The sequence below is a fragment of the Gasterosteus aculeatus genome, chromosome 4 (genome assembly GCF_964276395.1).
Source record: "Gasterosteus aculeatus chromosome 4, fGasAcu3.hap1.1, whole genome shotgun sequence".
Lineage (NCBI taxonomy): Eukaryota > Metazoa > Chordata > Actinopteri > Perciformes > Gasterosteidae > Gasterosteus > Gasterosteus aculeatus.
The window spans coordinates 16,884,913-16,899,100 of NC_135691.1; the positions used below are offsets into that span (position 1 = coordinate 16,884,913).

The following is a 14,188-nucleotide window of genomic DNA, read 5'->3' on the forward strand; positions in this document are numbered from 1 at the left end:
ATGGGTGGTGTGATGCGTGTGGGGGAAGAGTTTGTGTGTTTGTGTGTGTGTGTGTGTGTTGCCTTCCAATGGCGGATATAGCCAGTGGATCGCTCGCAGCATCTCTAGTCCCATCGTCCCCCTGGATATGTGTGTGCGTGTGTGTGCGTGTGTGTGCGTGTGTGTGTGTGTGTGTGTGTGTGGTGCTCAGTAGATTGGGCTGCAGAGTGAATGGGCTCATTAGCGGTAGCAGAGTAACACATGGCCTGAGGCACACACAGACACATAGCACTCTCTCTCTCTCTCTCTCTCTCTCTCTCTCTCTCTCTCTCTCTCTCACACACACACTGTCACACCCCAGACTTGCATACTAATGCCTTCAGGCTGTGAACACAACGAGCCTCATTTATAATAAAATATTCTTATATTCTTTTGCACCAGGCTGAGCTTTACAACACATTGCAGGCAAAAGATTAAGTCATGAAAAATTGATCTTGGCGCTAAAAAATCAGCTGTTTACACAAATTGTCTCAGTTGTTCAGCGATGGTACAAGGACAACGGACATTTTTTTTATCCTGATGATTAATTAGGTGACATGTTCTTCCAAGATGTTACAAGCAGACAATATGTATCACAACATGTAGCCTGTAACTGTGGAACTGTGGAAAAATGGAAATAGACGTTATCACATCCACACGTGGCAAAGAAAAGACATGAAACTGGAAATTAAAATGGACGGTTGTTCATTTACATTGTCTCCAACCTGATACCTTAGTTTATATAACAATTTGGGAGCCTGCAGCGACTTATGCTTAGATGAGATTCTTGCGTCGGTAAAGACATTAACACGGGATCGTGCGTAAGACAACAAGAACAACAAACAGGCTTCATTGAAAGATAGTTGAACAAATGTTTTTTTTGTTTATTATCATGCCTTTACGGACATAACAGCAGATGTATTGTGAGGCGATGCAAACACTACAACAACAATAACAAAAAACAGCAGCTTCAGCCCCCGCTGGGGGGATTGACAAGTACGAGAAGTCCTTGGCCTCATGTTCCGCTATAAAACGAGGAAAGCAGGAGAACGAGGCTTAACCATCAGACGGGTTCAATTATTCTAATACTCTGTGTCAAATGAGTTCTGTTAAATTACAATCTGAAATTACGGAGTGAGACACCCTACACTTACACCACCCTACACCATAGAAGAAAGAATGTGCAACTTTTCCGCATTAATTGGACCTGTATTACATATTTTGTTAAATTAAAGACTTAATATGTTGCCAAATGTTGTAATAATTCTCCAAACTTGAGAAATATATCAACTTAATTTGAGGTAACGGCCCATTTAATTTGGTCTCTGCCTGTAAATGGCTTTATATCACCGTGACCACATATTTTACTCTCCCTTTTTAGATCTGGCTCATCTTCAGCTTTATTTGATATGAATGTAAAAGGAAGGATATAAATCTCTGTGATTGATAACCACTGAGGAAATCCTAATTGGGGGAGGCTAACAGCAGTGATGATGAAGACCACCAGAGAGGACGAGAGGAACCGCAGCTCACAGCGTCACCTTGCTGTCCTCTGGGATACTTATTTGTTTTTAATTTTTTCACTACAAAAAAACATTGTTTAACTTTAGAAGGGAGAGTGTACAAAGCCAATTTGAGCTAGTTGTAAATTACCATATTAATATTCACACGCTTTAATGGTAAACGTATCATTGTTAAAAAAAGATTGAGCCAACATAGTTTTCAAATTCAGTATAAAAGTTGTTGGTCTTCCTTTCTTCAGCTTTTGAACAAAAAAACGCATTTGTCCTATAACGGTCTTCAGAGATATGATTAATAAAAAACCTAACCATAATACTTCTTTCCCAGACCAAGAAAAATGTATGTATATATTTTTTTACTACTTTACTACTTATTTCTTCCTAATAAGTAGTAGTAAGTAAAAAAGAAGGGATGATACAAAGAAACCTCAGAATCTAATCTAAGTATGATGTTTTATCTTGATGCAATATCACAGAGGTGGGTTTTGTACACTTTCTATGTAAGTGAAATCAAATTTATAATTTTGGTTAAACCATAATGAGACAATACGTAGAAAAAACGGATAAGGAAATCTCAACCTTGGATCTTGGATTCATCACGCATTCATTTATGTGCGCCGATACACAGGATTCTACTGGTGAGCCTGCAGAATCCCCGCTCAGACGTGGACAGAGAGATATATGCGCCCAACCTACAAAGGACATCTGCTGCCTAATTTCGAGGGGTACGTGTGCTGGAGGTTATCGAGCGGGCACCTTCCACCGCAGATGTTTCAGTGAATTAGAGCCACTGCAACTCCAGAAAGGCTCAATGGTGGTTGTATTTTGCAATAACATTCCAGACATTACAGCTCCTGGACAGAATCTTAAACGGCATCCGGCAACCTTCGTCTCTCCAACTTTGAGCTTTAACAATACAGCCAGAGTCATGGGGGACGCCTTTAACCTTAACGGCGCTTCAAACAACAGCTACAGGGAACTGTGCAACGACCGGCCGCGGCTCGCCTCAATGGTTTGTTTACGGGGCAAAGAAGCTTTTATTTACAAAGGTATTGGCTTCTGAGAAAAAGCATGGCGCACCTTTGCAAAGGTAATGCTAAAGAGAATGCATGTGATTCAGGATGGGCAGCCGAATGTGATTGGCTGGCAGATCACATGCCCCCTGATGGAGGCGTGTGGGTTGGTGGGGACGAGCATGTTATGAGCCCTTTAAGTACATCACAGCGTTACAACACAGAGTGCAGCCATTCGTCTTACCTTTGGGCTGTGACTCTGGGCTTGGGCTTGTCAGACACCTGTAAATACACATGCAGAGAACATGCAAACAATGTTATTGGGAGTTCGAATGGAGTTTGAATCTTGAGTGGAGTTTTATTTTGCTTTGAATGAACTCACATTAAAGGATACACAACGCGGATATAAACACAGAGAACGTGTGTTTCCTGTATTGTATCAAATACAGTAACTCAGTGAATTTGTTTATGACACAACGGCGTGAGTCACCAACAAGATGATGTCAGCGGATGTGCGACTTGTCGATACTTTCCCATGTTAAGTGGTAACTGTGAAGCTGTTTGATGAATCAACTGCTGGCAGAGAAGATGAATAATGGAGCAAAAACGTGCTTTTATTGATCCTCCGATAGCTCAAGTCAACTCAGTGAGTCCTTCCAAACCCATAGAACAGGAGGGGCGTGTTTGCAGCAGCACAATGTACTGAGGTGTAAAACGGTGTGCATATTATATTTATACTCCATATGCACTATTTTCTTAAGTGTCATTTCTCTATATTTAACAGTAAATATTGCAGCTGATGCTAATGTTACTATTACTACTAGTATTACTACTGTTAAATATGAAAGGGAAAACAGTTCCTCGGGGAGTATTGATTTGTTTATGTTATTTATGTTGGTAAATTTAATGACATTGGTGACATGGGACAATCAGTATTAGCATCACTGTACTGTACTTGTCACTTTTTTAATTTAATCATATTATAATAAATATAAATACAAGCAAAGTCTCTTGAAAATATATTTTAATATGAGAAAATATTGTCTATTGAAGGTTTTGTTGGTGTCTTAAAGTAGGCTGGGCTTGACAATAAACTGACAACCGCATGGATAGTTCAATAATATATGTCTTATCTACATGGGTATATAGATATCTATATTTATATCAATACACACAAACAAGGTGAGTGAAGTACCTCAAAGGGAATATCATTTATGCCCTGAGACTACTACGACAAACAATAGTAGTACATTACAATCATATAATCTTGATCCACACGGATATATATAGTTATAGAGCTATACATCTATATACATAAACAAGTTTAGTGAAGTTCTTTGAAAGAAATAAAAGCTTGAGGATAAATTATAGACCGTACCAATCGATACAGCTCAAAGACACTTTCCAGCCTTCTCCCTTTTAGCCACTTAAACATCCACTCTTCTGACCCTCAATCTGCTCTCTTCTTCTTCCTCCTCCTTGTACTCAAAGAGGAGCCGAGAAGGGTTTTAATTGTCATTAAAATGAGTAAAAACACCCTCTCTCCCCTCCTTCCCTTGTTCGCTCCCTGCTCCCTCTCTTCACCCCTGCCTCAGTTCACTCCTTTATTCCTATTCACACTTTTCCTCCTTTCAGCAGAAGAACGGGGGTGATTAAGTTTGACAGTAAAGCTTTTCCAGCCCTCCCATCCTCTCGTTCTCCTTCCGTCAACTCTGAGTCAATTTCGTACATGACTACATCAATTACGATGACAAAACAAAAACAATAAAACTTTTTGTCCAGTGTAAATATCAGCTATTTCAGACCAGTGGAACATTTAAAACAAATTACTTAAACAAAAAGGGGACCCTTCATCGCCTCTGGCAGTTGTTTCCCTCTCTAAGAATAAGGTGATTAACCGAACCAGTTGAGATTGTGATAGATCGATGAGTTGCTGCTGGCGAGAACAACAAAGCTCCTCAGATCTTTGGCTGTGGGGGACTCGCAGGGCTCAGCGTATCTATGAGTGAATATACTTGGCTTCCCGGTGGCTTTACTTGGATTTAAATAAAAAAGAACAACCCTGTCGGTGTTTACAGGCTCAATCTCCTCCGTTAAAAACATTGCTGTAAGTATTGCATCCGTTTCACCGAGGCCTCACAGTACTGAGCGCTGCGGCCGGGACGATGCGGTTGAACAAGGCTTTAAACGCCCGCGCGCCGCCTTCAGCTGCAGCTGAACAATGAATTCTCCGCTCGTCTGCGCGGCGTCATTTTACTTTGCGGGAGAGACTCTTTATAAAGCTTTTTCAAACACCTGAACGGCGGGCTTAAAATCTTCAATTATGTGATGAAACTCTTGCACGGAGGTTGCACCGCAGAGAATGTAGCAGCTACCGGATCTTCACGAGAGCAAAACAAAGAGACTCCATATGCCCGAATTTTGTGTCTTTCAGTCGGCTGGTCCTCTTAGGGCTTTCACATTCCCACTGACATCTGATGAGAGGATACAGTCACACAGCCATCGAGCCGAGTACCTCCTGTGTCAACAAGACAGATAGCGTTTTACACAGTAATACCTACATTGCACAGAAGGTAAAGGACCAAATGAGCGAATGTCCCTCACATGTCAACCAGATGAGATTTCTCTATTTACTCTTGCGCCCTAAAGCCCTTGTCACTTTCACCTCTTCCATTCCCACGGTGACCTTTTGAACTTACTGATCGATGCTGCCCTGTAGATCGCACACACTCTTGTTTGCTGCAGTTTGTGTGGACCATCTGTCTGGAGTCATCTCTGTTTCAAGGTCGATTTTTTTGTCTGGATGCATTCAGTCGAAATTCTGCAGTAGACGCTGTGCACTGTTCAGCGGCATCTTTTACGCTTAAAAAAACAAGTGCTTTGCAGATTAAATGATTCAGAATAATTGAAATTTAAGCATTGAGCCCATAACTAAAAAGAGGTGCAGGTACATAAAAGAATTTACTGAAGACATGGATATAAAGCTACATTTCTTTCCAATTGTATAATAGTTATATTTGTTTAAATTCTCATTTAATTAGTGAAAAAGAATCTGGTCTCTGAGGCAGTTTTAATAAGCCCATTTTAGTCTTCCACATACTGCTAGCATAACCGCGATGTATGCTAACAACAGCCGTGTCGCGGTACTTTTGGGGGAGTGGCTTCGGAGAGAAGCCTGAAATTGACGGGCTGCCAGTGTTGATGCTAAATCGAGCGCTGCTAGCTACATTTATTGGAACGGTTGGTTCCCTTTTACAATTTAACGTTAGCAAACTCTGGTTTCTCTGATGTTGCTCACCTCCAGCTTTGAAGGCTGCAGTGGGGAGGTCTGTCTGTCACAGGTGTTCTTGCGATTGATTGATTGATTGATCACGCCTTTGCGTTGTGGTGATTAGTTAAAGCGGGGACTCCCCCCCCCAAAAAAATCATCATCAATAGCGGCTGAGCGTGCCGACACACGATGCCGCTGGGACCCTTTGACGGCGGCTGAGTCGTCGTTATTGTTATCAGTAACACTTTCATGTTTTCACTCTGACGAGTTTAAATGTTGTGAGCACAAACTGTTTCTTTCTTTGGCAAAGCTGTGTATTGTTCTTCAGGCCGCACACGCTTCTGCTCCGAATCTCCTTAAGTCTGGTGCATCAAGTCATGCAGCAGTCCATCCACGGCAACACGCCGCCTCAAACTAAATACCTCTAAATATGATTCCTAACCACGGCCCCCAAACATATATTCTTTTGCCAGCTGGGACTGTGTTTTTATGTGAAGACAGAGCTTTCTGGGACTGACTTTGCTCCAGCCAAGGTGATCTGTCATCGGCGAGCTGGCAGAGAGAAAGGAGAGAAATGCAGGGGGAGATAGAGGGACAAAAGCACGGCCATGCTGCGGTAATTGGGTTGCTGCTTTTTTTCCCCCGTCAGTTTCTAAAAGTCATTAGGAGCGTCGCTCTCTTCCCTTCCCTCTCTCCTTTCCTGTCCTCTCTTCCCATCGCTCTTTCATCCCTCCATCCTCTGCTCTTTCTTTCAATTCCCTCCCTCTCCTCCGTCTCTTCACTCTGTGCCAAAAACATATTCATCATACTCCTCTGCTGGCCTCACAGCACCGAGCCACAGCATACTAATGACAGTGTGCGTCTGTGTGTGTGCGTGTGCGTGTGTGTGAGAGACTGTCTGCACGTGTTTATACTTATGCGTGTGAGTGTGAGCTGGCTTGAGTACACTGTATGTGCTTGTGGATTTCATTAAGTGTGTGTGTTGTGTCTTCCTCCAGGCTATAAAAGCATGATAATACACCATGCACTCATTTGCTATAAGCCTGTTAACAGCATGCAGAGGGAAATGCCACTGACTTCGTATCTCTAGCTCTTTCTCTCTCCCTCTCTCTCATTCGCCCTTCTTCTTTTCTTCGGCTTTGTTACCGGTCCGTCTCGTCTCCCCTTTGTCTTTCTCTCTCCCTCTCTGTCTCGCTAACTCAATCACCTTCTTCTCTTCTTTCTCGCTCTTTCCTGTTTATGTTGATCAGTCCCTGTGTCAGAGAGAGATAGGGAGTGTGGTGGAGAAGATGCAGTTCTAACCCTGTCTTGATATGTTGGCCTATTTTGTATATCAAAGTCTCTCGTTTGTCTCGCTGTAAAACATTTATATATTTTGAGTATTTATCTTGAACACTAGAGCCTATACATAACTTATCCAATTATATAGGATTTCCTGCGACGAGCCATACCCGTCAGCACTATAAAAAACTGTTGAAGGCGCTAGTAGAGCGATGTCATTGTGGGAGTTTACAACCGAGAGAGACTCAAACAGAGCAGCGTCTACAAGTCTGTCTGAGGTAAACATCTGTGTATCCTGATCTACTGGGAGCTATTTTATTACGTATTATTTTAGCAAAATGCTGAATTAGAGTTGCCTCAAACAGCTACCTGGTGAATATGTCTCAGGCTTTTATTGTGAAAGGTAACAACAGAAGGAGTGGATCCGACCTGCGTTGCCTTTGTCGAATTTGTTTTGATGCGTTCCGTTTCAACATACTCACAACAAATATAACCATTCAAAAAAAATACTGACATCCCAATTATTTCCCCAAATGCCCCCAAAGTGTGTGTGTTTAAAAAAGAAAAAGAACACAGTTGTCATGTCACTGTGTGTTTAAAGAGGGAGAAAGGAAATGTCATTAACTGTTTCCTATCCATCCTGTCTATTCATCCTCATACTGAGGGCAATCACATGTAACCCACACTCCATCTGTAATTAACAGTTCCACTTTCAGCATGATTATAATAACTAAAACCACAATAACTGACCCGCTATCAGCTATAATTATGATATCCACCAATCATTGTAATTATTCAATCAAAAGGAGAGCTAAAAAGGGCTTATGAGAGGAATGTGTATCTTTTCATTAACAGAAAATATCTGGCGGACTCTTTGATAAGCGCTCAGATCAGTCCGCACAGTCGGGTAGAGGGCAGCAGCACGACCCCCACTGGCTGCTTTGAACTCATCTTTGGCATCATTAGAGCACGATGATAACCATTAGAGGGGGGGCCACCGTGACAATTTCCAAAACCATAAAAACGAGTCAAGAGGAGCAGGACTACTAAAGCGCTCTTATGCAAAATACCCTGTAGTGACAAAAAACAAATAAGAAAGGTTTCTTGCTAAAAAACAAAAAACAAACACTGGATGCAAATTACCCCCCTCCAAGGTATCAGTATCAAACATATACTGGGTACAATAAACGGAAGATCCAGTAATGTTTTGAAATCCTCAAATTTCACATTTTGGCCGCCGCCGTCTTGTTTTATTCTTCAGCATTTGGGTCGGTGCAGCAGTTGCTTGTATTGACCAATACCATTAAAAAATATATTTTATAGTTAATAAAAAAGTATAAATATATCTAAATAATTCACGAGGGAAGAAGCCCTTATGTATGTGTCATGTTTGCTTGTACCGCTCCACTGGGCCGCATGTCGGCAGCTCCCCTGATAAAAGCTTCCTTTTATATCCTCCACTTCCACTGAGCTGAATCCACTGTCAGTAACTGACAGGCGTCCGTGTAGATGGGACGTCTTTATAATTGTTTAATTGGCCTGATCAATACGCTCACGTGCTTCGCCTGTTGTTTACACTGGGAATCAAATCCCCACCCCTGCATTCATCTACGCCCCCCTCCCCCCCCTGATCTGCCGCAGGGATTGCATATTTTGTGTATTGGAAGAATGAACAACTCTCACTTTGCCCTTTTCTGATCCCATTTGTTTGGTGGAATCGTGGGGCACTGGTCAACTTTCAAGGGCCGCCCTTACGAGATTTACTTTACAAAGGGGGAACATTGTACAATTACTCATTTATGGGGAAGCATTGCTTTGATCACTGCGTGTAGACTTGGACCAACTAGTGTAAACTGGCAGCCTGGTAAGATAGTTTGTTTTATTCATGGGTAGTTTGAAGGTAGGAAAGAGGAATTCAAGCTGTTGCTGGCATTTGGAGACCACAGAGGATCTTTAACGAGTCTCTGTACATACATCTGCGTTTGAAATCATCCATGTGGAAGAAAACAAGAGAGCAACGTGCAACTACAGTTTTTTTGGTGCAGGTACTGTATATATATATATATATGTGTGTGTGTGTGTGTGTGTGTGTGTGAGTGAGAGTCTCCTTTTGATTGTTTGTACTATTCTATACATATGGAGCTGTGGAACCCCTATCTGTCCACACGTTGAGGTCTTGGGAGGTGAAGGTTAATGTGCTCACACTTTCTTATGTGTGGGGAGAGATTACTAAATGATCGATCGGCTATTTTGTCTTTTTAAAAATATTCACATTCTACGTGTTGACCCTTGACCCTTACAAAGTCACACAGGTTGAAGCCACACTTTAAATGGAATATAACCTTGAGCTGCTTGAGTCTTTAAGCTCATGGTGCCGTTGTAATTGTAATTGGGCACCTTCAGAATTCATCCCATATTTAAGACAAATTATTTTTTTTCTCTCATGCCATTTGGCAAAAAAAACATGCAACACAATACATCCGTATTTTCGACTAATAGGACACTCCGATATAGAAAGTAATAAGTAGGAAAATACGAGTTGGTTGGCCGGTGACTGAAATGGTGAAACACCCGCCGGTCCCCAGCCGCACGGATCGACTGATGAGGCCTGAGCTGGTTCCTGGACGGACGAGCGATCCGTAAATGTCACGCGTATGAAGATGAACCTAATGTAATGGAGTTGAACGCCTGAGAGGCCGGAGGAGGAGATGGATGATACCCTCAGAGGAATGAATGAGCGGGGGGGGGTGGGGGGGGCGGTGGGGTAGGCGCTCACCTGCTGCTCGGCCTCTTCCTCGTCGCTGCTGATCTTCAGGTCATCCTCCAACATCCTGCAACCAGACAAAAGGGACACAAGCATTACTGCTGCCCTGAACCCCCCCCCCCCCCCCCCCGCTGTCTGCTTGTGTTAGGCCAGATACAGGGACGAGTCGGGATCGGAGACTCCCTTTGAAGGACCTCTCTGGCGATCTGGGGTGAAACGCACAGCGAAGGCAGCGCTGCTCCGTGTTGGGGAATGAGGAAGTGGACGGTGTGTTAAAAGCCCACCAGATGTTTGGCTTTTTGGAGCTCGGAGAGGGGAGCCAGATTGTTTTTTCACCTGGAAACTTTCTGTCTGACAACCGCTGACCTGCGGCCAAGAATTCCTTGGACACAAAGAGGACGCTGGGGAGCTGGGAATCGTTCCCCCTGTCAGGGTCGCACACGTAGGGGTAAAGCTTCCAGTAAGATAAAGGAGCAGCTTAATGCCCCGTTTACCTTTATTAGTGGCGCTTGTTTTATTCTCCCCGCGTCAGGCATGAAAATTGTAACCATGTAGACGGACGCGGGCTATGAAACAGATAAACAAGACCCAGTCGATAACATGACCCCCCCTCCTCCTGTGAGCATCACCTGCTCCTTGACGCACAAATTATTCAGTATTTATGTGCTGTGCATCGGCAGGCTCCCATGTTTTATTGCTTTATATAAACCTTCCACACAAACTCTGGTTGTTTTTAAGCTGCCACTGCTATTGTTATGACAGGAGAATCCCCCAAAGGGATTTTTTACTGCCTCACGAACCACTCTTGTCAATGCTTGCTCCGCAAAAAAAAAGAAAAATACCCCCAAAAAATAAAAAGAAACCACTCCCCAGTGTTGAGGTGTTTTCAGAGGGGACCGTACGAGTTGTGAATAACTGAGGGACAATAAGAAAAAGCTTTGCTGATAAGGGGCACGGTGCAGCACGCGGGGCGATGATAGATATGTTTGAATGAATGAATAATGGATTTGTGTTTTATTTCATAAGAAGGGGCAGATGCACAGAAGGAGATAGCGAGTGAGATGGAGATGATAATGACGCAGATGCAAAAGAAAGAGAGCAAGAGGGAGACTGAATACAGGGAGAAAGAGGGAGAGGGACAGAAGAGGGGGGAGAGGAATAAAACAAGAAAGAGAAAGAGTGGAAGCATCTATGAGGACGCAGTCGCGTACAAATGAGTTATGGACTAAAGCATCCGTGACACGCAGAGCTCGGAAAGCACAGCATCACATTTCTACAAGGCTCTTAATTGCCCTCATGAAATGGAGTCTTTATATCTTAAAATAAAGCGCTAGCAAGGCCCAATAACCTATTTAAGTTTCTCTCTACGGCAACACTGGAGGGACATACTATCTTACACACTAAACACAAAACCTTTCCGTTACAAGACAAAAAAATAATAGACAGAGGTACAAAATATTCCACCCGCCAAAGTGTGCTAAGGTCAAATATTAGGTTTTAACAATTTACATATAACCATGTGTTTACACAAACACAAAAAAATAGAGAGAAACACTTCAAAAATTCAAAAATTGCACAGCATCGTGTTTGGAAAAAAGTTTAATAAAGGATGTCAAAAGAAGTCATTGAGAGTGTGAGACTGATTGAAGCATTGCTGTTGTAAAAAGTCATAGACTTTAACACTTCTCATATTTTATGCTATTATGTGAAAAGGATCCTGTTTAAAATATGTACTTTTCAACATTAAATGAGATATTTGTGTGAATTATTTTCATTTTTGGCCACTAAATAAAATATCCATTGAGTTGTCATTTATAGTAATATTGACAAACTCCAACAGTCTGCATATTTGGTGAATTATAAACTTTCTTGTATAAACGTTTTCACAAAATCTATTAATTTTCAGCAATTCAGGAATCACTGGGTAAGTAATAAAAGTGTTAAAACTTTATTGATAAAGTCTCAGGAGGTCATACATTCAATTATGTCAATTGGGAGAAGCCATTTTCCTGTATTCTAAACCCAATTAGCAAATGGAATTGTGGAATGTTCTGTAGAATAACGGTAGAATTCTCTCAGATTCTCTGATGGAATCCTTCATGCATATAAAAGCAATCGCTCACAGGACTCAGGAATCATTTCAGCTCAGTCAACCGATCGCACCAGCCAGACTCATCCAAGCTTGCGCTTTCTACAGATTCTTCTTTTCCACCACAGAAACAAACAAGTGAGTTACCAGCAACGCTGCAGACATTTAACAATTCATCTTAAAAGTTTAGACTGAAGCGCTTCAAGCCTTACTACCTTAATCCAATTTCACTTTTTAATGTTGTATAGTTTAATGCACCTTATAGGTGTGTATTGGCTCACTGATGAGAAGGAGGGAAAATGTCCATATGCTCTTTATTGTATTTCTTAGCTGTCATTAATTTTTTTACTATATTGTTCATCGTGACAACACAAAACAAGTGTTTGTATTTGTACGTGTGTTGCTGATGATTCGGCCCTTTGTGTTTCAAACTTTTTCCAGCCATGCTGAAGAAGCGCCGCTCGTCTCTAGAAAGCCTCCCTTTGCAGCGAGGATGGATCTTGCCCCCTCCTTCCGACTGTCGAGGAGCCTAATTACAAGAAAAAAAGAACCAGGAAAGTCTTCTGTTTGCTTGTGGTGAGTCTTTGCCTCAGTTATTTCTATTACACATGTACGTCCTGGGACGGCTGCTTTCCTTGTGTTCGTCACGTCAAACTGACTTTTGTCAATGTCCCTCTTTGTGTCCCATCAGGAGTGACGCAGTTCGCACGCCTCAGCATTCAGCTCCGGGGCGCCCAGCACCAGATAAAGATGCTCGCACAGCGGATGAGCTCCTTCAGCCCCGTCGCGGACACCATGAAAAACTTTGGCCAAGAGTCGCAGGGTGAGTCCTCGCCATTGCCTTCATCATCATCATCATCATCATCATCATCACCGTCTAATCAGGTCGCACAGGTTGTGGAACTGGTTTCGGAGGTCGTTTTCTAACTTTGTATTTGTGTCCCTTATTTGCAGGAGCCAGAGTTCTACAGCGGCTCTCCTCAGACACATACCGGACCAGCATGAAAGAAAAAATGCTGGATAAGCTGCTCTCTTGGTTCATCACATCCAAAGACCACCAGAAACTAATCCAGGTAGGAATGTCTTGTAATTCCACTTTTTAACCTTCATGGTATCTCACATGGAGGAACATGTAGACGGCGGTTGTGGTGGATCACCTGTGAACACCAACGTGACTTTGTCTCTCCTCAGGATCATTCGGGGTCGCTTCCTTCAGAGTGCTGGCGCTTCGCAGGGCCCCAGGGAGACACGTCGTCTCCTTGTCGCACACCGTCACGATCACGCACGTCACACTCGGACACGTCACAAAGCAACAGTCTCTCACTGGAGAAATAACCAGTGCGCCGAAAGAGTTCTCCATCTATGTAAGTCCGACGTTTTTCCTTGACGCGTCCCGCCTACTCTTTGGGGTTGTTCCATCAAAAAAAAAGCTCAACTCTTCTTTTTTTCTGTCTCTTGCAGGGAATGACCAACGAGGACGAAGAAGCCATCCACCTGGAGACATTCTTATACGAGCAGGGGGGCTCAGCCTCGCAGATCTTTGAGCTGCCCGTGACTATATCAGAGGGCAACAGAGCAGCACTGGTGAACTTTGCTACTTGTAGCTACATTAACTATAATAGATAGAGGTGGAGCGGCAATCCAAACTATATTTGTCCCTGACTCCCTTCATTCACTTCTCTCTCTTGTCTCTGACCAGAACGCAGTCAAAGCCACGTGAAGCTAAAGATACAGAGCAACTGGGCCAATGAGGAACAGACAGTCATCGGGTTTGAGGTAAGGGGGTGAGGTGAAGGGTCAACCAACCCTGACCATCCAGGAACAAACAAATATAATGTGTCCTTACATATAGATAAATGTAAACAAGAAGTGTAATGACACTCATACTTGTGCCACTAAAGTGCAACAGCATCACAGTGACACCGGCCGCACCCTGTCCTCCTCTCCTGGTGCACACAGGCTGAGTCAACACAAGGGTCTACTACTAGGACGAGGGGACAGTACTCTCTGCTCTGAGGAAGAACAATAAAGAAAGCTCCTGCTCCCCATGTGGCATTAAGGTACTCAGCCCATTTGCAGGGATTACTGTGGGATCAGTGTGCAGTAATGGTCGGACATTGTAAACGTCCAGCTAAGAATACGGCAATTAGCCTCAACAGCATTATTACTCTTGAGGAAGACGAGGTCGGCCTCTTCATTATCCCCAACATTTTGCGCCGTTTGAGCTTCCCA

At 43.0% G+C, this 14,188-nt stretch overlaps 1 protein-coding gene across 1 annotated transcript in view; it reads right to left on the minus strand.

The window, feature by feature from the left end:
• The window catches only part of aff2 (AF4/FMR2 family, member 2), a 118,638-nt gene that overhangs the window by 36,208 nt on the left and 68,242 nt on the right, over positions 1-14,188 (minus strand). Inside the window, exons 9-10 of the mRNA XM_040174066.2 lie at positions 9,880-9,934; positions 2,796-2,833 (exon numbers count right to left, since the gene is read on the minus strand). Coding sequence (XP_040030000.2) covers positions 2,796-2,833; positions 9,880-9,934 — 93 coding nt within the window. The remainder of the gene's footprint in view (positions 1-2,795; positions 2,834-9,879; positions 9,935-14,188) is intronic.